Here is a 24,633-nt window from a genome sequence, read left to right as displayed (position 1 = left end):
CTTTCTTTCTTTCTTTCTTTCTTTCTTTCTTTCTTTCTTTCTTTCTTCCTTTCTTCCTTTTTTTCTTTCTCTCTCTCTCTTTCTTTTCCTTCCTTCCTTCCTTCCTTCCTTCCTTCCTTCCTTCCTTCCATCCTTCCTTCCTACCTATTTATCTTTCTTTCCTATTATCTATCTACCCACCTTTTATCATCCTATTTCCATCTAAGATTCTTGAGGACAAAACCTGGTATTTTTTAACTTGGTGCTCTACTAGCACCTAACTCAATGTCTTGCATATACTTAATTACTTAAAAAAATAAGAACAATAATAAATAAGCTCTTAATCCAAGTAATGCAAAGAAAGAAATGTTCACATGAATAAATGAAGAAATTCCAAAGTGCTGCCTACCATGACCATTATGCTACGCTCTGACCATTTTGCCATGCTCTGACCCGAAATTTGTGAGAATTACCGCATGGTGTATAATGGAGACAAAGTGAGTGATTTTCGTGGACGGACTTTTAAAAAAAAGGTGCTGAGGATAGAATGTAGTAGACCAGGTCCTGCCAAAGCTAGATGGTAAAGTAGAATCTTGGAAAATGGCAGCAGTTTTTTTTTTTAATCCCAGATAGGTATAGAGAGAATGCTGGCCATAACTGGATATGGGTCCTAGAGTTTAGGAAAGGAAATTTGAAGGCATTCGGAGCAAAGATATTCAGTATCCTAGGTTCTAACAAAGCAAACAGAAGTTGTCTTAAGAAGACTGGAAGAGCCTTAAGAACAAAATTATTTCAACATAATTAGGAGTGATTGCAATGAGTAAGGAGATAAAAAAGGCCCCTTATTTCTGCTGTGGATTCATGAAGTGATTTCCAATGAGCTCAGATTTTGGAAGGTCACATAAAAAATACAGAGGTGAAGGCATGAATCTGGGAAGAAATACAAAGGAATGGTATGTTACAGTAAGAAGACTGTCACGAAGACTTTTGCCCTAAGTTATTGCTCATCCTCCAGATGATGAGGACCACAAAAGGCCCTCATCCTTTACTCTTTGAATGGAGCAGGATGAAGAAGAAATAAAGCTGCTGCTTGAAAAAGTAGAATCAATCAATCCCCATTGTCCTTATCCTTTCAATCAGAGAGAATAATCCTTATTCTAGAAAGAGAAAGGCAGTCATCAGGCTTGCAAGAGATCAGAAATAGAAGATACTTTTTGGAGATGGTTAGAGGTCTAATTTTTTTCCATGAAGTCAAACCACCAGGACCAGATAACAGGAATAATTTGTATTTCTCTAACACCTTTCATTCTAGTAAAGCCCTGTCTGCATAACAACCTCGAAGAACAATTGCCGCATATTTTACTTCCCATATTTTACCGATAAGAAAGTTGAAATTCCAGGAGATTAATTGATTTACCCATAGATACATAATGAATAGATTCCAAAGGGTGAAGTAGAATCTAACATTTAAATGTATGATACAGTTCAAAGAGGAACTGTTTTAAAATCCTGCCTCTGAAACTTATTTATGTGACTATAGGCAAGTAACTTCCCTTCCTTAGGCCTCAGTTTCCAAATCTATAAAATGAAATGAGTGCCAAAGATGGCTCTTTAAGTCCCTTTTGTTTCTGAACCTATGAGCATAGGATCTGCAGTGCTCCTGAATACAATTGTGCATTTCCTGGATGAATTCTATCTCATGTCCCTGAACAGCCTTGAGATTGTGCTTTCTAAGCTATGGTCATTGATATTTGAGTTTCTTCCACACCTAATATTCTATAGTTCCCTGATATTCTAGGCACAAGGACACAAGTTCCAAACTCTAAGGTTTCAAACAATGACGTCCTGTATAAAACGAGTATTTGTGCAATTGGTGACAGGGAGCCCCATAGACACTTTTTGAGTAAGTGTGATTGTGTGTGCGTACACAAACAGAGTGTCCCAAAAGTCTTAGTGTAGTTTTAAGCTTTCTATGAACACAAACATGCATATGTGTGTCTATGTATATGTATGTATATATAGTGTACATAAATGTATATTTTTACATATAAATATATTTTGATATAGATATCTGTATTTGTGTAGATAACTATATCAATAAAGATATCTTTATATCTCTAACATCTATCATCAATTGATCTGTCTCTTTGTCAACTTCTATCTCCCTACAAGAGTGTAAGCTTCTTGAGGATAAGAGCTTGGTACCATTTAACCTGACTGCAGCCTTCTCCTAAGTGTTAACATGTCATAATGATTCCATCACTCACCATAGAGTCAGGAAGACCTGAGAGAGAATCTTGACTTAGACACTAAATGTGCATAACCTTGGGAAAGTCATTTAACTTCTCAGCCTCAGTTTCCTCTTATATAAGATGATGTTTTTGGACTTAATGACCTCTTACTTCCCTGCTGGCTGCAAATCTATCATTCCTTTATAGTCTTTGATGGGAATCAGTTTCAAAAAAAGTTTTCAGAGTTGGAAAGGTTCTCCAAGGGTATCGAGCATCTATAAAATCTATCCCAGCTCCCCTTCCAGTCTTTGACTAAAAATCTACAAGATTGGGGAACCCCCTATATCTTGGAGGTCCATTGTCATTTTGTAAAACTCTATTTATGAGGAAGTTTTTCAAATTGAAATCACTGTCATTGTCAGCCTTTGCTAGTATCTCTATTTCCTAGGACCAAGTCAAAGTTGAATCATTCTTCTAAATGACAGTCTTTGAAAACAATGACTTTATCCTTCCTAAAGCTTTCTCTTTGACAGACTTAACACCTCCAAGTCCTTCAATGGATCTATTACAAAATCAAACTCTATCTCTTTAATGAGGATAACTACCTCAGCTCTCGGTGATTGAGCCATTATCTGAATTCCTATAACACCTATTATGTATACCACTGATTTAACATTTGTTGCATGAAGCCTTGCATAATTATTTAGCTTATAAGCAGTTACATTTCTATCTGAAGTGCTCGCATGATTGGGGTAGACACTACTGGTGACTTTTAATTTTTCCATTATTTCAACCTCCGTATTTGCCCACTACAGATCACTAAAATATATCACCAATGACCTAATGCAGATGGGGATATTAAAAACCTTAAAAAAGGATTCCTACCCATTTGTGAATACATTTCACTGCCTTGACTTCATTATTATGAGGATTATATTTAGAGATTTCAGGTATAGTAAAATAATAAAGGAGTAAGATATTGTTAGAATTCAGTACCTTGAAAAATTACTTCCTTAATGTCCAGGGCCATAACTTTTACTGCTGAACTGTAGTGGCCATTTCTGTAACATTCCATGTGCTCACCCTGGACCTCAATTAAAGGTATATCATCTCTCTCTCTCTCTCTCTCTCTCTCTCTCTCTCTCTCTCTCTCTCTCTCTCTCTCTCTCTCTCTCTCTCTCTCAAATATTGTAGTGGGGTTGACAATGTCAAGGTTTTGGGTAACAGTCATCCTTAGGTCACTAAGAGAATTTTTTTTTTCTTTTTATACCTAATCACAGATGAAATCAATGACTGAACTTTATTTTCATGGTTCCTCTAGACTTTGACAACCAATGATGATTAATAATAATATGTTTATATTATTATAATGGTTAATAATAATATGTTAATAATAAATGTTTTCTAACATTTTTTATATTAGGTCCTATGGAAGGTATTCATTGTAATTCATTGCATTCAGTTTTGCAATGTATTAGAGTCCCGTTCCCTCCTTGTAAATGGTAAAATCAGCTGTAGCCTTCTCAAATTTTTACCCTTCTTTGCCTGTCATTTTCATTCTGAGAAATGCATGTTGACTGATTTTTGAAATCCTTCTCTTTTATTAAAAAACTATCCTTCATTCTAGGTCTGTTCCTTTCACATTCTTTCTGTCTCTTGGTACAGCATGGCATAGGAGAAAGAGTCAGACACTTTAAAGTTAGAGGACTAAGTTAAAATCTAATCTCAAAAGATGACTAGCTCTGGGACCTCAGATAAATCAATGGATCTCCTATTTCTTTTTTTAAAGTTTTATTTAGTAATCTCATAATTTATTTTTTATTTTTATTTTTGCTTTTTGGAGGGGGGAAGGCAGGGCAATTGGGGTTAAGTGACTTGCCCAAGGTCACACAGCTAGTAAGTGTTAAGTGTCTGAGGCCATATTTGAACTCAGGTCCTACTGAGTTCAGGGCCAGTGCTCTATTCACTGAGCCACCTATCTGTCCCTATCTGATAATATTTAGAAAAGGTTTAGGGAGGATTTAGAAAGACCAAAGACTATTAGTGAGTGAGTTCCCAAAGTGTTGGGAACAAGGTTAAGAAGAATGTAGTTAGAAAGACAATGTAAAGTAAATAAGAAAAGGCAAATGGAAAAAATTAGAAGGCAAAGAAAATTGATAGAAAATATTTCTGAGTAGGGACTATTGATGAAACAGGTAGGAAAGTGATATAAGTCAGAAAGAAAGATGAGAGTGGCTGTAGCAGTGAAGACTAAGAAAATTTGAGTCTGATTGTCAAGTTATTAGGAGGTGCTAATTGTAAATGTGCTTGAACTATAAACACCTGCAGGTAGTTAAAAAGAAAGAAGGGGTTAAAAATCTAAATCAGGGAGTGAAGGGAAAATTGTACAAGGACTTTCATAAAATATGTATTATTTGTGTTTTTATCACATTTGAATTACTATTATCTGTCTCTCTTAAAAGAAAATAGTGAAAGAACTTTTAAGAAAGCATCTCCATATACCATGCTCTTAGAATGAAGTTTTCTTAAAGGAAGAAGTGACATGTCAAAGGGGAAAATAGGATCTATGGTACAAGAGGTGGGGAACTGGCCACTTTGTTCACATGCTGGAGACTAGCAGTGTTATAGATCCTAGAGAAGAGAAAAGAGTGGGGCACGAGGGCTGTGTTCAAACCTTTGGGGAAATGTCATATAGTGGGAGGGTTGGAAGTGTTCTCTTTGGCCTCCATGGTAGAACAAGAAGAAGGATGTGAAGGTGCCAAAAGGCAAATTGACCTTCCAAATGTGGCATGAATTCCCCTCTCTGGAGGTCTTTACACAGAAGCTGTATGACTAATGGTCAGGTGTGTTAGAATACATAATTCTTTGTATATGGCATGGACTAAGTGGCCACCAAGAACCATTCTAACTCTCCAATCTAATTATAACCAATTTATGAAGGTGTTTTTTTTTTTAGCATATGCCATCTTCATTTTTAATTTTTTATTCACTTCATTAAATATTTCTCAATTACATGCAAAAGGTTTTAACAATTATTTTTTAACATTTTGAGTTTCAAATTCTCCTCCTTCCTACTACTTCCCACTCCTTGAGATGGCAAACAATTTTATGTCAATCATTTACATGAAGTCGTGGAAAATAGATTTCCATATTACCTATGTGGCAAAGAAAATGAACAAAGTAAAACAAGAAAAAATCAAGAAAATTTAAAAAATGCTTCAATCTCCATTCAGAGTAAGTGTAGTTCAAAACTGTTCTCTAGGATTTTTGAACTGGTTCATAAATCAACCAACAATAACTTGCTGTCCCAATTTTTCCATATCCCCTCCAGCATTTGTTATTTTCCTTTACTACTATGTTAGTCAATCTGATAGGCATGAGGTGATATCTCATAGTTGCTTTAAATTGGTATTTCTCTAATCAGTAGTGATTTAGAGCATTTTTCATGCAACTATTAATAGCTTTAAGTTCTTCATCTAAAAACTGTCTTTTCATATCCTTTGATCATTTATCAATTAGGGAATGCCCTGTATATTTTATAAATTTGGATCAATTCCCTATATTTCTGAAAAATGAGGCCTTTGCCAGAGAAACTTGCTGTAAATCCTCACGCTCTCCCACCCCCTGCCAGTTCCATGAGCAATTAATATTTCTCCAGTTGTCTAGATCTGTTTTAATTTGTGTGAAAAGAGCTTTGTAATTGTGTTCAAATCATCCCTAGGTTTGTCCTGACAGGTAGACTCCCAAATATTTTATATTGTCAGTATGAAGTGATTTAAATGTCGGTACAGGATTTAGTATTTTTTTCCAACAATCAAAATGGAGTGACTCAGCAAGATGGCACAGTGGATACAGTGCCAGGTCTGAGGTCATAAAGACTCATCTTCCTGAGTTTAAATCTGGCCTCAGACACTCAGTAGCTCTCTGATCCTGGGTAAGTCTTATAACCCTGTTTTCCTCAGTTCCTCTTTTGTAAAATAAGCTGGAGGAGGAATTTGCAAACCACTCTGATATCTTTGCCCAGAAAGCCCCATATAAGGTCATGAAGAGTCAGACTCAACTGAAATGACTTAATAACAACAACAAAAACAAAAAATCAAAAACAACAGCACGGAATCCCTGAAGCTTCTTGAACAAGCAAATGGCTTCAAAAGGCCTAACTACTAGCTAAGATTAGCTCTTTGTCAAATTCTTCTAGGGGAGAATGTGCAAAGGACATTCTAGAAGACATACTTTTACTGAAATTCAATGTGATTTCTCATCCACACAGGCAGACTTGTGGGAGGGTGAAGGCTTTCCTATGGCTTGTTGTGACTCAGTTCCTGTTATATACTTTTAATTGCAGACCTCGACATACCCATGTATTTTTAAATCACTAATTATGACTCAGTCCACTTAATCCATTTTAGAAGAGATTTCCACAAGCATGGCTCCTTGAGATTTCATTTGGTACGAGTTGCTTACTCTGTAACGGTGATCAGGTAAATTCTTCAATTTGATTACTATCTGAACTGATGAGTACATGCATTATTGGCTTATATCCATGATTCAGATAAATAGAAGAAAATTGTAAAGATAGAGAAGAGAGAAAAAATCATTTCCAATTTATTCTTCATGGTCTTTTTTAAAATCCATATTTTTTTTCAAATACACACAAGCACAGAACAAACCTTAAGCAGTTTCAGCTCCCACAGAATTCAAGGGTTACCAATATTACAGAGTTTAGTCTTTGGAAAGGTACAAATATGGTGAATTATTTAGACACCAGGGTTTCCAAGAGCTGGAAGATTGACAGAGAGGGGAATCAATTTTTTTCTGGTCATAGAGTAACTTTTCCCCTGTCCCCCCAGCCCACCTGGCATCTGTTCCTTTGCATACTGAGTCAGAGAATCACAATCACAGCTGTGTTCTGTGTCAGTAACTCAGCTGCCCTGGCTCCTCTGAATAGCAGCTCAACAGGGCACTGCAAGGCTCTGTATAGGACTAGCAATATAACAGTGTGTCCATGTCTGAGGGAAAATGGGAAAATGATGAGGATGAGAATTCCTTCCTCTACTTCAGGACCATTTCTTTCTCATCACAAAATTGTTTTTGGCCTGTGAAGTTATTGAAAATATCTCTATTTAGTGGTCACTTGTGGGGAATTCCATTTACGTCTATAAGTAGCCAAGTATTATCTGAATTTGTGTTGGCTTTGTTTCCTAAGATATTTTCAGCCCATCATTTTCTTACTTTCACGTTCCCATTATTCAATTGTGTCCAACTTTTCATAACCTATTTGGGTTTTTCTTGGCAAAGATAAAGGAGGGGTTGACCATTTCCTTCTCCAGGTCATTTTACAGATGAGAAAACTGAGGCCAACAGGATTAAGTGACTTGCCCAGGGTCACACAGCTAGTAAGTTTCCAAGGCCACATTTGAACTCAGCAAGATGAGTCTTTGTGACTCCAGAACTAGAATTCTGTTCATTACTGCCTAGCTGTGCAAAATCAATACAATTGTTTCTGATTCTGATGGTTATGCTGTAAGTCTGTATATCTGCTCAGTCAAACTATGTTATTACAAACTTGCCAGAAAGAAGACTTTCATCGTCGTTTAAATGAAGCAATGCTTGTCATTATCATCACTGAATGAATGAGAAAAGCTTCATTTATTGAGTGCTTTCTGTGTGCAAAACATGGCATTAGACACTGGTGATAGAAATAGAAGAGCTGTATAGTCTCTGCTTCCAAAGAGTTCACATTCTAATTGAGAGAAACAGCACATATCAGGAGATTCCATTTCCGAGTGAAGAGAAGGTCCCAGGAGTTCTTAGAATGCAGTTTCAGGGTATATGGAAAGGCCCAGGGGTCCTGAAAGTTCAACATCTGGGCATCATTGTCATCATCATCAACAACAACAGAAATAACAATAACTACATTAAGTGCAAATCTCCTCATTTTCCTCCCCCTCCCCCTTCCCCTCCTCCTCCCTATTCCCCTCTTCCCCCTCCTTGTCCTTCCTCTTCCTCCCCCTCCCCCGCCTCCTCCTCACATTTCCATCAATTTGCAAAGCATTTTCTTTGGATATGATAGCTCTTTTTCAAGTCAGGCTTCACTTAGAACATTGTGGTCATTGCGAGGTATCACAGTTTCGAAATGGTGTTATAATAAGTATATTACATAGCATCCAGAGGAAAACCACCAGATCAGAGGGACTCCACATGAGGATCATGAAAGGAACTGGGCATGTTTGTCTGGGGAAGAGAAGATTGAGTGGGATCATATTGTAGTTTCCTTCAAGTATTTGAAAGACTGAAATGGAAAGATGAAAATTATTTCGTTTAATTCAGGAAGAGAGAACTAGAACAGCAGGTGGAAGATGCCAGGAGATGAATCTATTGTTGGGAAATATAAATGAAATTTTTTTCTAATGATGGGAGAAACGCCAAAGTGAAATGAGCTGCATTGGGCCACAGAGGGTAGTAATTCACTTGGGGCCTATATGTGAAGGGCAGATGAGCACTTGAGGAAAATTTAGTAGAGGAGATTCCTTTTCCAACATGACTCAGACTAGATGATTACTGTGGTCTCTTTCACCTGTGAAAGGTGGAAGAAAGATCATTATACTTGTTCTGCAGATGAGGAAACTGAGGCCCAGAAAAACAATTCAACTTGATCAATATAACACAGATTATATGGGTTGGTCCATAAATTTAAACCAAGGCCTGGCATAATGGAGAGAGAGCTGGACCTGGAGGCAGGAAGAACTGAGTTCGAATCTGGCCTCATATATTTACAAGTTCATGACGCTGGGCAAATATTTTAACCACTGTGTGTCTTAGTTTCCTCATCTATAAAACAAGGATAGGGTTGTTGTCAGGATCAGATTAGTTAGTATTTGTAAAGTGCTTTACAAAGTGCCTGGCATATTGTAGGTGCTTGATAAATTTTTATTTCTTCCTTGATTCCTTCTTTCTATCCTTCCTTGCTTCTTTCCTTCCTTTCTTCCCTTTCCTTCCTTCCTTCTTTCCCTTCCTACCCTCCTTCCTTTCTTCCTTCCTTTGTCCCTCACTTCCATTATCCCACACCTTAGGATAACAATATTGAAATAGTCATCAGTACGCTTCTGGTGGATTTCTTTGTTGGTAGTGACTGGAATTTGACTGGCACTGTTAGGAAAAGCTGGCTATCCCTCCTATTCACTCAGATTGCTTGAATTGGTTTTGGGAGTGGGCATGCCAGGTCTATCTCTGTTCTGGGATAGAATAGGCTATGCCTACATTCTGAGTGCTCAGCTGATCACTGTTTTTATTACCGTTTTGTATTCATAAACTGTTTTCCCTCTAGGAAGCTTGGTGACAAGTAATGTATTTCTTTTCACTTTCAGGCTGCTCTGCAGACAGCCGGTGAGGCTGTTGCCAATTAGTGTCTACAGGGTTGGCAGTGGGGGTGAGAGGCAGCCAAACCCACATGTCTTTTCCTCAGGCTTCTGGAGGCCTGTTTGGGTGGTGGTGACTCAGCTGCCACCATTGAAGCATGCTCTCTATACATGTGGGTGTGTTGGATTCTTATTTTCCATATGTGATACTATTGAACAGTCCAAAGACCACTGTATCTGGAGCCAGAGGGCCTGGGTTCAAATTTGAGTTCTGATCTTTACTGCCAATGTGATCTTAGGCAAATCATTTAACCTCTCTGGGTCTTAGTTTTCATTTCTAAAATTATGAAATTTTACTAGATGACCTCTGAGATCAATCCCCTCCACCTTCAGATTCATTTTGCATGACTCAATAACCTTTAGGGTCCTACTCAGCTTTAAACTTATGACCCTAAAGTGTTAGAATCAGTTGATCAACAAGAATGCATGTCAGACATAGCTGGAGATCAGGTCTGTGTCTTAGAATGCCAAGTCCTTCTTACAGTCTCTCTCTAGAAGTCTATCATTGCAAATGATCCTACTATGTTTTAAAAAATCTTTGCAGGTGTCTAACCTCTACCTGTATGACAGTGTGTTGATGCTGGCAAATGCCTTCCACCGAAAGCTGGAAGATAGGAAGTGGCATAGCATGGCAAGCCTTAACTGCATGAGGAAGTCCACCAAACCTTGGAATGGGGGTCGATCCATGCTGGACACTATCAAGAAGGTATTTATTTGGAAAATTGCAACTCAAAAAAAATGGCTGGGCTCCATTTCTTGAGTGGTTTGGGATGTAAATATGAATTTTCTTTTCTATTCTAAGATTAATCCTTCCAGATAAAGCAAAGTCCTAGATTAGATGGCCACTTTTATAGCCTAGTGGTTGAGTTCAGTGCCATGTAAAAAATTCCCTTGTTTCCTATTAGTCTTTAACCCAATTTTGATTTTAATCTGGATAAAAGTTGATACCATCATGGAAACTATTCTTGGAACTTGGCACTGTGTTGTGTTAATAAGATGGGAATGTGTATCTAGGGTGGGACAACTCAGGCTGTTCTACATTTAGGATGGTTTCCTGTGCTATGATAGCTTATGAAATTCTGATGGAAGCAAACAGCAAGTTAGATTATAACTGAATTGGAGAATCCACAGAAGACTTGTTAAAGTGAATTGTCCTTTAGAAATTGTGAAAGAGCATTTAGGGAAATCTATAGTGTTTGGAGTTTAAGCTTCAATAAATTGCTCAGGGTTTCAATAACAGTGAAAATGTATTGGTGTCAGTTTGAATCAACTGGCATCAAGATGAAGAACTGGGAATCCTTGCTGGGGGAAGTTTATTCAAGGGGAGAAAGTGTTAGGAGTATTGGAGTGTGGTTTTCCATGCCCTCTTGTGTTTTCCTTTGGGGTTAAGAAATATCCTCCCTCTAGTTTCTGAGACATATGGGGGAATGCCTTATGACTCACCTACTTATTATTAATTGGATACATTTCTATAAGCCCTCTCCATATTTAATGATTTTATTTCTCTTGGTGTGTAGCAATAACAGCTACCTAAAGGAAAGACAATCAGATAAAATACTCATGATTGGGAGATCAAGACTATGATTTATCTTTTCTTTGTTTTAACTATAGAATTGTTGCCAGTGGTACAGTCTCTGAGAGAAGTACTGAACCAATGAGTTATCATTCATTATAGTTTCTGAAGTTCAGAAATCATGATGACTTTATTAAAACTAGTACCCTAGATGAAATAGGGTCTTTTGTGAAGGTCCCTGGGCTAAGTCTGGGACTTAGCCAACTCAATAAGGTGAATGAATGAATGGAATGATTACTTCTTACTATGTGTAAAGCACTGGAGATACGAATAGAAAAGCAAGGCAGTCCTTGTTCTCAAGGAGCTAACTCTAATGTGAGAGACAGAATACATGGATGGTTTCAACTGCAAATCAGATGGAAAAGTCTCAAGGTACAATGGCAAAGCATATGGTAATACTTATTCAAGATCCTTCCCTATTATGCAAGGCTCCTCAAGCTATTTTCCCTTCTCTCTATCAGGTCCTTAGTATCCCTGGTAGGAGAAATACTCCCACCTGTTTCCTTTCACCCTCTCCCAGAAGTTCCTTCTACTCTGATAGAGAAGTGAGATTTTCTACTCTCTTTGGCAGGGCCACATCACTGGCCTCACAGGGGTGATGGAGTTCCGAGAAGACAGTTCCAATCCCTATGTCCAGTTTGAAATTCTTGGTACCACTTACAGCGAGACCTTTGGCAAAGACATGCGCAAGGTAGGTCCCCTAAAATGTCCACCATTCATTGCTTGAAGTATCATATCCTTGTCCAAGGAAATGACAACAGAAGGAAGGAAATAGGGGCCAGAACTCTTTTATTATTTTTTCTTGCCTGCTGTGTAAGGTTTAATTAGTGGGGAAAGACTGTCTTAGCATTTCTCTCACAATGAAGCATTCACAGTTTATGCTAGATGGTGACTACAATGCCTAGGGATAGTAAGCAAGCAAGAATGACTTTGTAATGTATTCTCTCCGCATGCATCAAATAAAGTTTGGAACAGAGACTGTGGCTGTTTCTTTTCAAAAGACTTGTAACTTATTTAGTTAAAGAAACTTGTTCTAATCAGTAAGCGATTTAGAAAATAAGTGCCTATATCAAGTCACACATGCTTCTCACACACACACATACATCTCTACATGTATAGCCACAGGCACACACATACACACACACACACGCTTCTCTATAATTGCTCAGAAAAAAGCATGTAATTTCAAAGGCTGGTGCCCTCATGTTGGTGAGCCCTTGGCACTATCCTCTTTGCAGGTCTCTCAGGGAGAACAGCTCTATCCATACATAGAGCTGCAACCTTGTGCTTGGAAAGAAGGGGGTTTAAAAGCAAAGGAACATCGAATCTATGAAATTGTCATTTGGGGGGTGGAGAGAAGCACCACTAGAGATCGGGATCAGACTAGACGCTGAATTCACTGGGTCAGGGCACTCTCAGGTGAAGAAAATGTCTACCAGTGTGGCTTGGTACCCTCTCTTCAACTTAGAGAATTACTTATATAGTACTGATGGGTTAAGCAACTGGCTCAAGGTTACTTAGACAGTGTTTACCAAAGGCAGGATTTGAATCCAGGTTTTTCTGCCCTTAAAATTTGATCTCTGTCATCTACACCTTACTCTCTCTTCCACTAGGGAGAAAGGAGGTATTTTAAAAGAAAGAAGGAAAGAGAAGAAAGGAGATGCTCAGAAGAGAAAGCAAAGGAACCTGAGATAACTTCTGATATAACCAACCTTTACTCTAATAGGATAGGCATTTAAATGTTCACTATGTGTCAGAGGTGATGCTGCGTGTAAAAAAAAGAACGGCTTCTAACCTCAAAGCCCTTACATTTTTACCTAGGCTCTGAATATGCAGTTTTGATAGCCTCTGGTATTTTTCCTTCCTGCATTATGGAAACTTGCTTCCAACTAGTAAACTTTATGTTATCTTACTTTGACTTATTGAATTGAGATGGGCAGCCTGAGAAGCTTCCCTTGGGAGCAAGGAAGATTGAATAAATACCAATAAAAACCCAGATTTATTTTGAAATACTGTGACTTTTAGAGAGTAGGTTTCAGTCACCACTATTAAAATATTATCTTTCAACCAGATTGGCAGCATATTGTAGCCCACAGTAGGATCTTTTCTAACATAGTGACAATAATAGAATGACATTTGTCCACATACCCATGTATAGGTTCACGTAAACTCATATTCCTTTTCAACTGTTTGTTTGGACTGGAATCCAGAGAAGGTCATAGATTAAGGAAGGGAAGACTGGGTAATTAAAGGAGCAGGTTGCATACTTAGATTAGTTTGCAGAGCAGGAACAGTTGGGTGGCAGGTGGAAGGTAGCAGGTAGAATGGCTAAAAATGTACTTGAAGTGGATAATTTGTTGGCTATGACTATAGTAATAAGAAAAAAAAAGTCCCAAGATAACTTTCAGATATGAACTTGGAGCCTTCCTAATACATATCAATAGATCTTTCAGAATTGTGCAAGATTACCTGCATTTGAAACTCTGCTTTTGACTGGGGGAGAAGGGTAGAATCCACATGAATGAATGAATGAATGAATGAATGAATGAATGAATGAATGAATGAATGAATGAATGACAAAACATTTACTAAGCATCTACTCAGGTGAAGAGGCTAGAAGAACAAAAGTAAGCCAGCCCCTGCCTTCCAGTAGCTGATGGGTAGAACATGGTTAGACACAACATATAAGGGAAGGGAGTTTTGATTAGGAGAATCATAGGGATCGTGGGTGATGGTCACCATTAATAGAATATAGTGAGTTTGCTAATAGAACTTCTGAGTCAGCAGGCTGATCACCAGAAAAATAAGCAGAAATGGGCTAGTTAATCTAGGATTCTAGGTCCATAGACACTCAGGGCAAAGATTACTGGTTCTTTTTCACTGAATAATGTTACCATGGGGCAATCAGGAATTGGTGGCCTGATCAATGATGTCAGAGATTGGTGGTGTTATCAAGGGTGATTAGAAATTCATCTCTGATGTCATTCTCTCATGAGTAATAGTATATTGAGAAGAGAGGTTCTTAATATGACTGATGGTGACATGAGATCAATTCCTCCAATGTGACTGCATAGTGACCATGGTACCTCAAAGCTCTGGAGTACATTGTGAATCTGCCATCCATCTCTGATTGATGTTAGAGGCCATTCTGGGGTTGACTCTAAAGCATATAACTACAAAATCATTGATTTAGAGGTGGAAGACATAGGTTCAAACCTTCTCTGTCAATCTCTACTGGTGTGTCATTTTCTACTTAGGCAAGTCACTTAACCCTCATGGACCTCAACTGACTTCTGTAAAATGAAATGATTAGTCTGGGTGGCCACCAAGGTCCCTCATACCTCTAAAAATATGATATAGAGGGAAAATCAAGAGAGATCAAGACAGAAACAGACTGAGTGACACAGAGACAGAGAGAGGAAGTAAGGGAAAGAGGGAGGAAAGAAAGAGAGAAAGAAGGAGAGAAAGAAAGAAAGAAAGAAAGGAAGGAAGGAAGGAAGGAAGGAAGGAAGGAAGAAAGAAAGAAAGAAAGAAAGAAAGAAAGAAAGAAAGAAAAAAAGAAAGAAAGAAAGAAAGAAAGAAAGAAAGAAAGAAAGAAAAAGAAAGGAAGAAAGGAAGAAAGAAAGAAAGAAAGGTGGGCAGCTAGATGGTGCAGTGAATAGAGCACCGGCCCTGGAATCAGGAGGGCCTGAGTTCAAATCTGGCCTCAGACACTTGACACACTAGCTGTGTGACCTTAGGCAAGTCACTTAATCCCAGCTGCCCTTCCTCCCCCTCCAAAAAAAGCCAAAAAAAAGGAAAAGAAAGGAAGGAAGGAAGGAAAGGAAGCTGAACAAAAAAAGGAAAAGTATAAAAATGTATGTTTTAGAGTTAAAAAGGACTGTAACAGTCATGTACTTCAAACCTCTCATTTTACAGAAGAGAAAATTGATGTCCAGAAAGGAATCTCATCCAAGCATGTGGAAAGGGGGAATGAGGGTGACATAGGAAAATCACTATGCTATCTGTCTCTATCCAGAATAGTCCATGTGCTACAATCAGTAGACAAATGTTTATTATGTAGTTCCTATTTGCCAGTACTATGTTAAGTGCTAAGAAGAGAAAGAAAATAAAATAAACAATATCAGAAATAGCCTTTGCCATTAAGGAGCTTACATTCTAATATGGGAGGCAGCATATGGAGACCTTTGTACATGCCAGATAAATACAGAGTAGATGGAAGGTAGTCTTATAGGGGAAATCCTTAGCACTGGGGAAATGGGGAGAAGCCTGCTACAGATGGCACTTGAACTGAATGTTCACGTTAGCTCCAGAGTCTCAGAGGTCGAGGTTAGAAGGGAGGCCACTACAACATGGGGAATGGTCATTCACAAATGCCTCCCTTAATCAGCTGGATGCTACTGGGGTAAATATGTGGGCTTCCATTTTAGAAGTGGGCACTTCCTAAACAATGAGTGTTCAAACCAGTCTCCCCGTGATGCTGGATGCCACTCTAGGAGCCTAAGAGAGGCCTAGGAACATTACTATCCACTACCTCCTTCAAGTGTCTGGGCTTTCCACCGTTACCAAGGAAACAGTCATCAAAGACCCTGAAACCAATGGGAGTTCGAATGTGTCTCTCTGTCTTACCAGAGCAGGATATCTGAATGTAATTGAGTTGGAGGAGAAGCTGATTTCAGAGTGGATTTTATTCTAAATTGTATTCTTTTGTCATTTTTAAAAATCCTCCTTTCACAACAGCATAGGCCATTCATTATATGGTAGCTTAGCAAGCTTATCAACACTGAGGAGAAGTTATCAGGAAAGGAGTGAATAGCATTGACTGTAGTATCGCATGTTTATCATTTAAGAAAAAGGGAATATTTTCAAAAAGAAGCAAAAAAAGAATCTGAGTGATTTCAGAGTGAATCAAGGAGAGATGATTAGGTTTCTCACTAGTGGGGAGGGTAAATGAAGAGAGTGGAGATGTTGAACGAGAGTTTATGTTGGAGATGAGCTAGGGTTATTCTAGTTAAGTGTCTTATCCCATAACAGTAGGAAGGAAGAGAGGGAGAGATTATTGAGGGACAGTGATGACAAATCTGAAATGGGAAATAGTATTCAAATTGAAGGCTACTTGGAGGAGAGAAGACAGAAGGGAGGGCAGATAGAGAAAAAAAAAATTACACCTTTAGAGGAAGAAAGTAGAATAGAAATGATCACATCTATTAACAGCATAAATCACTCATGAAAGACTATAAATGCCACAGATGAATGAAAGCATATGAAGAACAGATCAAAGTCTTGTAAACTTGGGATCAGAAATAATATTTTTGATGGTGATATTGCAGTGAGGGGTAACTACAATTTAAAAAATGACCAATAATGAGGGTTAAAGCCCACAAGCTAGCTTCTATAATTTTTCAACCAATGAGATTAATTTAAAACCAGGGAACAAAAGGATGGTTAAAAATAATTGTGCCAAAGGAAAGCCATTGGAAAATGTAGGATTAAGTGGTATCGAAAGACTGAAGCAGCATTACTGACTCCCCAGGAAGAGAGAGTTTGTGCTTTCCCATTCAATGATGATGATGGACAGTGCAGCATTGAATAATATTACCCCCAAAGCACTGACTTGACGAGAAAGTCCTGGGTAGAGCATCAGAAGCCATGGATTTTATTTCTTACTACCACCAGCTTTGCCATGTAAACCCAAATATAGACCCAATCATCTCTGTGTTCCAACTCATCTTGGGAGGAAGAAAAAATCATGAGATATTATTGTGCCCAGGAGATAATGTGTCTGAAGCACTACTCATGTTGCTTTTAACTGAACTTGATCTATTACTAGTCTTTGAGGGCTCTTTTTCAGTCCTTTGGGGATATTTCTGTGAAGGTCTGGGTGTTTTATACTGGAGGATTTCCTTTTCTTTCCTTTCCTTTTCTGCTCTTTCCCTTTCCTTTCCCTCTCTCCTTCTATCCCTTTTCCTCTCCTCTCTCTTTTCCTCTCATCTCTCTTTTTTCTTTATTCCTTTTTCTTTATTACCCTTCATCTGAAAATGCCCAAGGAGAATTTGGATAGCTGGTTGATGGAAACATTCTTTAATTTTCATTGTGGGAGAGTCAGTGCTGAAGGAAGATTTAAAGTGAGCATGCCACCTACATGAAAATTTCTCAAGCATTCAGAATTTTTTTTGTAAGAAGTTGTCCTTAAAGCCTATAAAAGTTGAATTCATGTTCCTTATATAATTTATATTGGTTGTACGACCTAAGTGAGTCATTTAACCTCTTAATGCTCTAGGCAAATCTCTAAGACTATAAGCTTCTGGGAAGATGTCAACCTGCATTAGTGGTGGGAGTTTCTACCTCCGGGAATTCCCTATACTAATGAAATCACATATCTATTCTCTATCCCTATGACATCTACAGAAAAAAAAATTCATATGAAATTAGATATTAGCCTCTAAGGTGGTCACAACTATGATGCTTCTCCTAAAATTTCTCCAAGTGAAACATCCTGAGTTCTTTTAACATAACACAATATAACACAAGTTCTTTCATATAACACAATTATTAACCTTCCCAGACCTCCTGGTCTCCCTCTTCCCACATCATTCCAGGTGGCTTTTCTCTTTGTTTCTGGGACTATTTAACTTGAATTTTATGCTAACTCTAACCCCTCCAAACCTGCTCAAATCATGGGTTTTTCTTTGTTTTTTCTATTGCTACCCAAATTACTCTTTCTTAAAGATTACTATAGTAAAGAGGGGTTTCTTTTTTCTTCCTTTATGTCAATGATCATTTCTTTTAAGCCAAGTCACTTTCTGAAATGCCATTGACCCATTTTCTTCTACATTAACACTATTACCTAAGAGCATGCTCTGACTCAAGATCATTTTCTGAATTAAGTGAAGGGAGAGAGGGAGAGAGAAGAGAGACAGAGACAGAGAGACAGACAGAGAGACACATACACAGAGAGAGGGAGAGAGAGACAGGACAAAGAGAGACACAGAAAGACAGAGAGACACATAGAAAGAGAAACACGCACACACAGACAGTGGGTGACAGAGAGATAGAGACAGAGACACAGAGTGAGATACAGAGAAACACAGAGACAGAGATGAAGACAGGGAAAGAGAGACAGAAAGAAAGAGAGAGTTTTGAAGGTAGAGGAAGGTGAGGAAAAGGAAACTTTGAAAGGGTCCCTGCAAATGAAATAGGGAGTGTTGTGTACATTTAAATCTACTATCAATGCTGCTGACCTGCAGACATTCAGGTGAAGGGAGTAATCATTGAATACCAGAACTAGAAGATATATTAGAAATCTAATACCCCAGTTTCATAGATCAAGAAACTGAGGCCAAGAGAAGAGACTTGCCCAGTTAAAGAAACCAAGAGATTACATGGTGGGACTGGGATTTCAGCCCAGTTCTTCTGCTACCTTGATCGAAATTCTTTCCACTATGCCAGAAAGAGCAATCTTATTTTCCATTGCAATATACTTAAGTAAGACATTTTAAAAAAAAGATATTAATATAATGTTTGTGCTAGAATAGTCCTAAAAATAACTTAATCCAACTCCCTCCTTTTACTTATGAAAAAAATTGGGACTTGCAGAGAGGTTGTAACCAGCAAAGTCACCGGCCTAGTCCATAGTATGGTGTAAAACCATGCACAAAGAGCTTTCCAGTGCACTGCTTCTGTGAACAGCTTTCAAGGTTCTAATTATATAATATAGTGAACTCTCTATTTATTCAATAATAAATCAGAGCAAAACATTCACAGAAAATCAAGGTACAGCATTCACTATGTCACAACTCAACAACTTATCACTAAAATGGTCACATAGTTTTCACCAAAGTGACCACATAGTTTTAAACAAAGTACATTAGTTTCATCAATCACAAAATCCTTAATTCAATCACAGTATAAAAGTCAAAGTTCTTCACCCCTAGGTCACAGTAAATCATAATCTTCTCAGTCAGTACACAGTATCCAAGTAGTCTTCTTTCAGCTTGACTTGAGGCTGGCTCTTAGTTTCCATGGTTCCTCTTCCATAGTCCCAGCTCCAACTGTCACCTGGGTTCAAAGGCAGGCAGCTCTCAGTTCCTTGTCCAGCTCTTTGTCCAGTTCTTCATCCATTCCCATTCCATATTGAAGTTCACAATGTCCAGTCTACCTTAAGTCCTTCACAGTTCCTGTTTCTGGGAAAACAAAGCTTGACAGAACCACAATAATATTCATACACATTGTTGGCACCATCATTAATTCACTATCTGCCTGTGAAATCAATTCAGACCCACCAACAAGGTCTGAGAACTCAACACAAATCATCACCATAGAAATCAACACAGACCCACAAACAAGGTCCAAGAGGTCAGCACAAATCATCAGTAAAGTCCCAGGACCTCCAAAACCCTCCTCCAGGACTTCTGTACACATACAACCAGAAAATCCTCTTTGAGGGCTTCCAGGAAGGTGCAGGGCTTCTGTACAAAGTATCACCAACAAACATCAACACAGACAGAGCAGACAAACAGAGTGCCAGGATACCACAACTTTTCTCCTTCTTGACTCTGCCATCACAAGAGTGCTCTTCTCAGTTCTGCTGTCTCTAGCCTGGGCCTCTCCTTATATATGGTTATTAGCTCCTCCCCTTCCTGTTTCAGGAGTTCATGAGTTCTAGGGTTCACAAGCTGTGGGGTTAACATGTTTCTTAACAGACTTGACACAAGACTCAAAAGAAACTTGAACTAAAATATGGTGTTAATTTAATAGTTGAAAAAAGTGTGAACAACTTCTGTGCTTGCCATTACACATGGCCATGAGGAGGAGTCCCATCTGTAGATATACAAGAAATTCTTTTTCCTCCATACCCATGTTTTCCTGCAAGAATAGTAGAGTGAAAAGAACCCTGGCATTTGGAGTCAGAGGACCTATGTTCAAAACCTACTTCTAACCCTTACCACCTGTGTGACCTTGAACAATTGATGTCACTTTTCTTACCCTTAGTTTCCTTATCTGTAGAATCAGAACAGGGGTGGGGAACCTGCAACCTAGTGGCCACCCAAGGACCTAGAAAGCCATATGTGGCCTCGATGCTGCAGATCTCCCATCCTAGAATTAGAGGGTGGGACAACATTACTTTTCTGGTCTCTTTTGTCTCTAGATCTGTGATCTGCTGTGCTGCAGATGTGTTCTAACTGCATCACTGCCAGATATAATGATATAATAGACATAGGATTCCATTTTTAGTTAGGCAATCTGGGTTTGAAACTGACATATAACTCACTATCTTACTTTGGGTAAATGATTTCATTTCTCTGGACCTTAGTTTCCTCAACTATTCAATTTTTGAGAATTGGAATAGATGATCTTTAAACTATTTTCCAATTCTGTCTAAATTCTGTAAAAGTTCATGACCCTTCACTCTTTGTCAAATGCCAATTTGAAGATCTATCTTTTCCTGCTTTTCTTTCCCCTCTTTTCTATTCCTTGCAAGTAGAGAGATGTTCTGGGCCTCCTCTGTATAACCAAGGACTGTCTCCTATCCCTCATCTATCACGTTTTATTTTTAATAAAAGCATGTTTTGTCAAGAACAATAACTATGCCTCCTCAGTGTTCTATTCCAGGGAATTTGCTGAGTGCAGTTGATTTTTAACGAAGTGATAACTGTTCATTATTCAGTGATTGCCACAGGAGAGGATCCCAGTTTTTCTCTTCAAAATGTACCATTAACATTCTCATGTGAAATATTGGCCAAGCTTTGTTTAACCACACAGATTACCCCATGCTCCTTAAGCCAGGAACTTCCAGAAATGTGTCCAGCCCAGGAAGAAACTGGATAGTAGAAAGGCAAGCTGCAGTAGCCTCCTCCCATACAGTCACACAGTCTGTCTGCAGTCAGCTGCAGCACCCCAGCTGGGTGAACTGGAAAAGCAGTGCTTGGTGTTAAGGCATCTGTAGGGGCAGGGATAGGACAGAGTCTCAGTGTCTAGTTCTTTGGCTTCATATGTTTTATCTGAGGCTTGTTCAGGGTTGCTCAACTGAATTCCTAGTTTTTCTGGTGTGTGTGTATGTGTGTGTGTGTGTGTATGTGTGTGTGTGTAAGTGTGTGTGTGTGTCTGTGTGTATGGGAGAGAGGTAGAGGGAGAGAGAAGGGGGAAATGGGACAGGGGAGGAAAGGTGGAGTTATGTGGCATGTTCATGTGAGAGAGAGACAGACACAGAGGAGTGAGACAGAAAGCTAGAGTAGTGAGAGAATGAGAAGGAAGAGAGAGAGGAAAAGGGAGCAGGGGAGGGAGTGACTCTGTGTGTGTGTGTGTGTCTGTGTGTTAAAGAGGAGAGAAAGATGAAAAAAGAGGAAGGCAGAAGAGGGAAAGGAGAAGGGAGTAGAGGGAGAGAAGCATGGAAGGAGGCACTCTGTGTCTGTGTGACATAGCTATCATACACATATATCCAATCTTTGGCTACACTAAAAGAAATATAATGTATACATTAATGCTATTAATTATTCATTGAACTATTCAATACAAGAAACTATGTTCAACTCTGGCACATGATGTAGAGATAAGTACCACAGAGATTAGTATATGGAAAAGGGACAATGTTGACATTGAACTTTACTTTTCAGAGCTGGAAAGTGGATGGTGTTCCATTCTGGGTGCCATTTTCTAAGAGGTGCATTGACTGGGACTATATACTGAGGCCAGTGCAAAGAATAGTGAGAGGTCTGGAATCCATGACAGCTAAAAACCTAGAGATATTTAACTTGGAGAAAAGACACCATAGGGAAAATAGATTTTCATGTAATATTTTCCCAAATCAGTTATGGGGACTTCAGAAGTTCATGATCTAACAATAAGTGGAATGTGATCACCCAGGAGGTGGATGAAAAAAAAAGGGGGTCACCTTCCAGCCTTCCTGTGATAGCGAATTGTGGGACTTGCCTCCAATACAGTCATACTTACTCTTAACCAACAACATTCACCCACCCTCAGCTGAAGAATCTTCCATCAACACTTTTTGAGTTGGGCATTATTCACTCAAGACACTTACAGCTAATGTAGATGCAGGCAAATACAGCAATCACTGTACAAGTGGCATTGGGAAAACCACCCCTTCATAATTAGGAATATGTTTTGCTAGATCATGCATATTTGACACAAGGGCTTTCCCTTTCTCTTCCCTTCTTTCCTCTCTCCTTTCGTTTCTTTTTTTCTCTCCTCCCCTCCCTTCCCTTTCCCTTTCCTCCTCTCCGCTAGCCCTCCCCTCCCCTCCTCTCCTCTCATCTTGTCTTCTCTTTCTCTCTCTCTCTTTCTGTCTCTCTCTCTCTGTCTCTCTATCTCTGTCTCTGTCTCTCTGTCTCTCTGTCTCTGTCTCTGTCTCTGTCTCTCTGTCTCTGTCTGTCTGTCTGTCTGTCTCTCTCTTTCTCTCTCTCTCTCTCTCTCTCTCTCTCTCTCTCTCTCTCTCTCTCTCTCTCTCTCTCTCTCTCTCTCTGACTCTCTCTGACTCTCTCTCTCTCCTTCTACTTCACTCCCCCATTCCTTCAAGGAGATAATATAAATATTTTTTACTTTTTATGAAAAAAGGGGGATTGAAATCACCTAGCTGGGCATTTCTGGCCCATCATTCCATAAAGTTCTCCTTGTGGCTGCTTTGAATGTCCCTTAGCCTCCTGATCATTAACCTATGCAAAGGGACTCTGCCCCCAGTCACCCAGGATGAGTGGCACGAAGACATTGTCATCCATACAATAGATCTTATTGCCATCGCTTTTCCCTCAAACTGACCCAGATTCCAAACTTCCCTGTCGCTGCCTAGGTGCCCACCATCTTTCTAGTCACCCAGATCCACAACTTCAGTGGCATCCCTGCCTTGTCACTTTCATTCTCCTAATGCATCTTATTCCCTACTTAATCTTAACTCTTCTTCCACATCTCTGGCATTTGTCACCTTCTCTCTCTAGAGCCCTTTCCCTATTTCAGACCTTCATCACCTCTTTCCTAAACTATTGCAAAGGCATCCAAAATGATGTCCCCACTTGGATTCTCTCCCCATTCCAATTATTCACTGACCTGCCCCAGTGATTTTCCTAAAATGCAGGTCTAACCATATTACTTTCCTACTACATAATCTGTAATGGCTTCCTATGGACTCTACTATCTCCTGTTATTCACTCTTTATCTCATTGTTTTTAAAAAGAATTCTATTTTTGTGTTTGTAAGGAAGAGAGAAAGAATCAAGCCTTTATTAAACACCTAGTAAGTGCTGGGCACTGTGCTAAGTATTTTACCAATAATATGTCATTTGATCCTCATAGCAATCCTGGGAGGTAGGTGTTATGACTATCATTTTACAGCTGAGGAAACTGAAGCATTCACAGGTTAAGTGACTTCCTCAGGGTCACACAGCTAGTAGGTGTCTAAGGCTGGATTCAAACTCATGTCTTGATTCCTGGCCCAGTACTCTCTCCACTGAACCAATAGCTATCTCTTTGTATTTTTGTAATATGTACAATTTTTAGTAAAGGAGTACATGTATGTAACTTTTGAATAAATTTCTGTATACATTTTGGTGATGTATGCTCAGTTTACTTGATTATATGTTTGTTTTTAAGGATTGGTAATTTAAAATATTTCAAGAACAATAGTTTAGTGGGCAAGAAGAATGCACTGAAAGTTAGAAGACCTGTATTTAGCTTTGCTATTAACCAATAGGGTCAATTTTGACAAAACATATTAAGGTTTTATATGCATAGCATGAAAGAGTAATTTCAAAAGCAGAAAAGATCTTAGGGGCTAATCAGTTCAACCCTGTCATCAATCTATTGATGAAGAAATGAAGACCTATAAAGAATAATTGACTTTCTCATCATCCCTCTCACGCTAAGTGGCACACAGAGGATTCAAACCCTGTCCTCTGATTTCAGTCTTACAGTCTTTTACCACTGCTTGCCTTCAGATCTTCTCAGTTTTTTCATCTGTAAAATCAAATAAGTTCCACTAGATGGTCTCTAAGGCTTCCTGCATCCTATGGTCCCTCTGACATGACACATATCTGAAAAAACTGTCAAGTTGAAGAGGTGTTAGATTTAAACTGTCCAGCTCCAAAGAAAACTATTACTTATTGCAAGGCTGAGAGAGGGGGAGGGGCTGGGTACAGAGAGGCAGATTTCAACTGTATATAAAGTAGAACTTTCTAATAAATCTCTCCAATGTTGGAATGACTGCATCTTGAAGCAGGAAGCTCCAAATACCTGGAAGAGTTCAAGCAGAGGCTGCCAGTAGGCCAGAGGTTGGATTAAATGACCTTGAAGATTCCTTCTGGTTTTGAGATTCTGAGATTCAGCCACAATTCTGAGAGATTACATCACTGATGGGGAATAGTAGGAGAGATCAGTTAGCGGTAGATAGGTGGTTCACTGGAGAGCACACCAGGCCTATTGAAGAT

At 38.9% G+C, this 24,633-nt stretch overlaps 1 protein-coding gene across 1 annotated transcript in view; it reads left to right on the top strand.

Moving 5' to 3' along the window:
- The window catches only part of GRID1 (glutamate ionotropic receptor delta type subunit 1), a 1,154,654-nt gene that overhangs the window by 901,205 nt on the left and 228,816 nt on the right, over positions 1-24,633 (top strand). Inside the window, exons 7-8 of the mRNA XM_069071354.1 lie at positions 10,173-10,334; positions 11,773-11,892. Of these exons, the coding sequence (XP_068927455.1) occupies positions 10,173-10,334; positions 11,773-11,892 (282 nt within the window). The remainder of the gene's footprint in view (positions 1-10,172; positions 10,335-11,772; positions 11,893-24,633) is intronic.

This window comes from Petaurus breviceps, unplaced genomic scaffold, assembly GCF_028583685.1.
Source record: "Petaurus breviceps papuanus isolate PSGF00001 unplaced genomic scaffold, PetGlider_PUasm1.0 90825, whole genome shotgun sequence".
Taxonomy (NCBI): domain Eukaryota; kingdom Metazoa; phylum Chordata; class Mammalia; order Diprotodontia; family Petauridae; genus Petaurus; species Petaurus breviceps.
The sequence above is the reverse complement of the archived record's forward strand: the minus strand, read 5'-3'. Positions and strand labels throughout refer to the sequence as shown.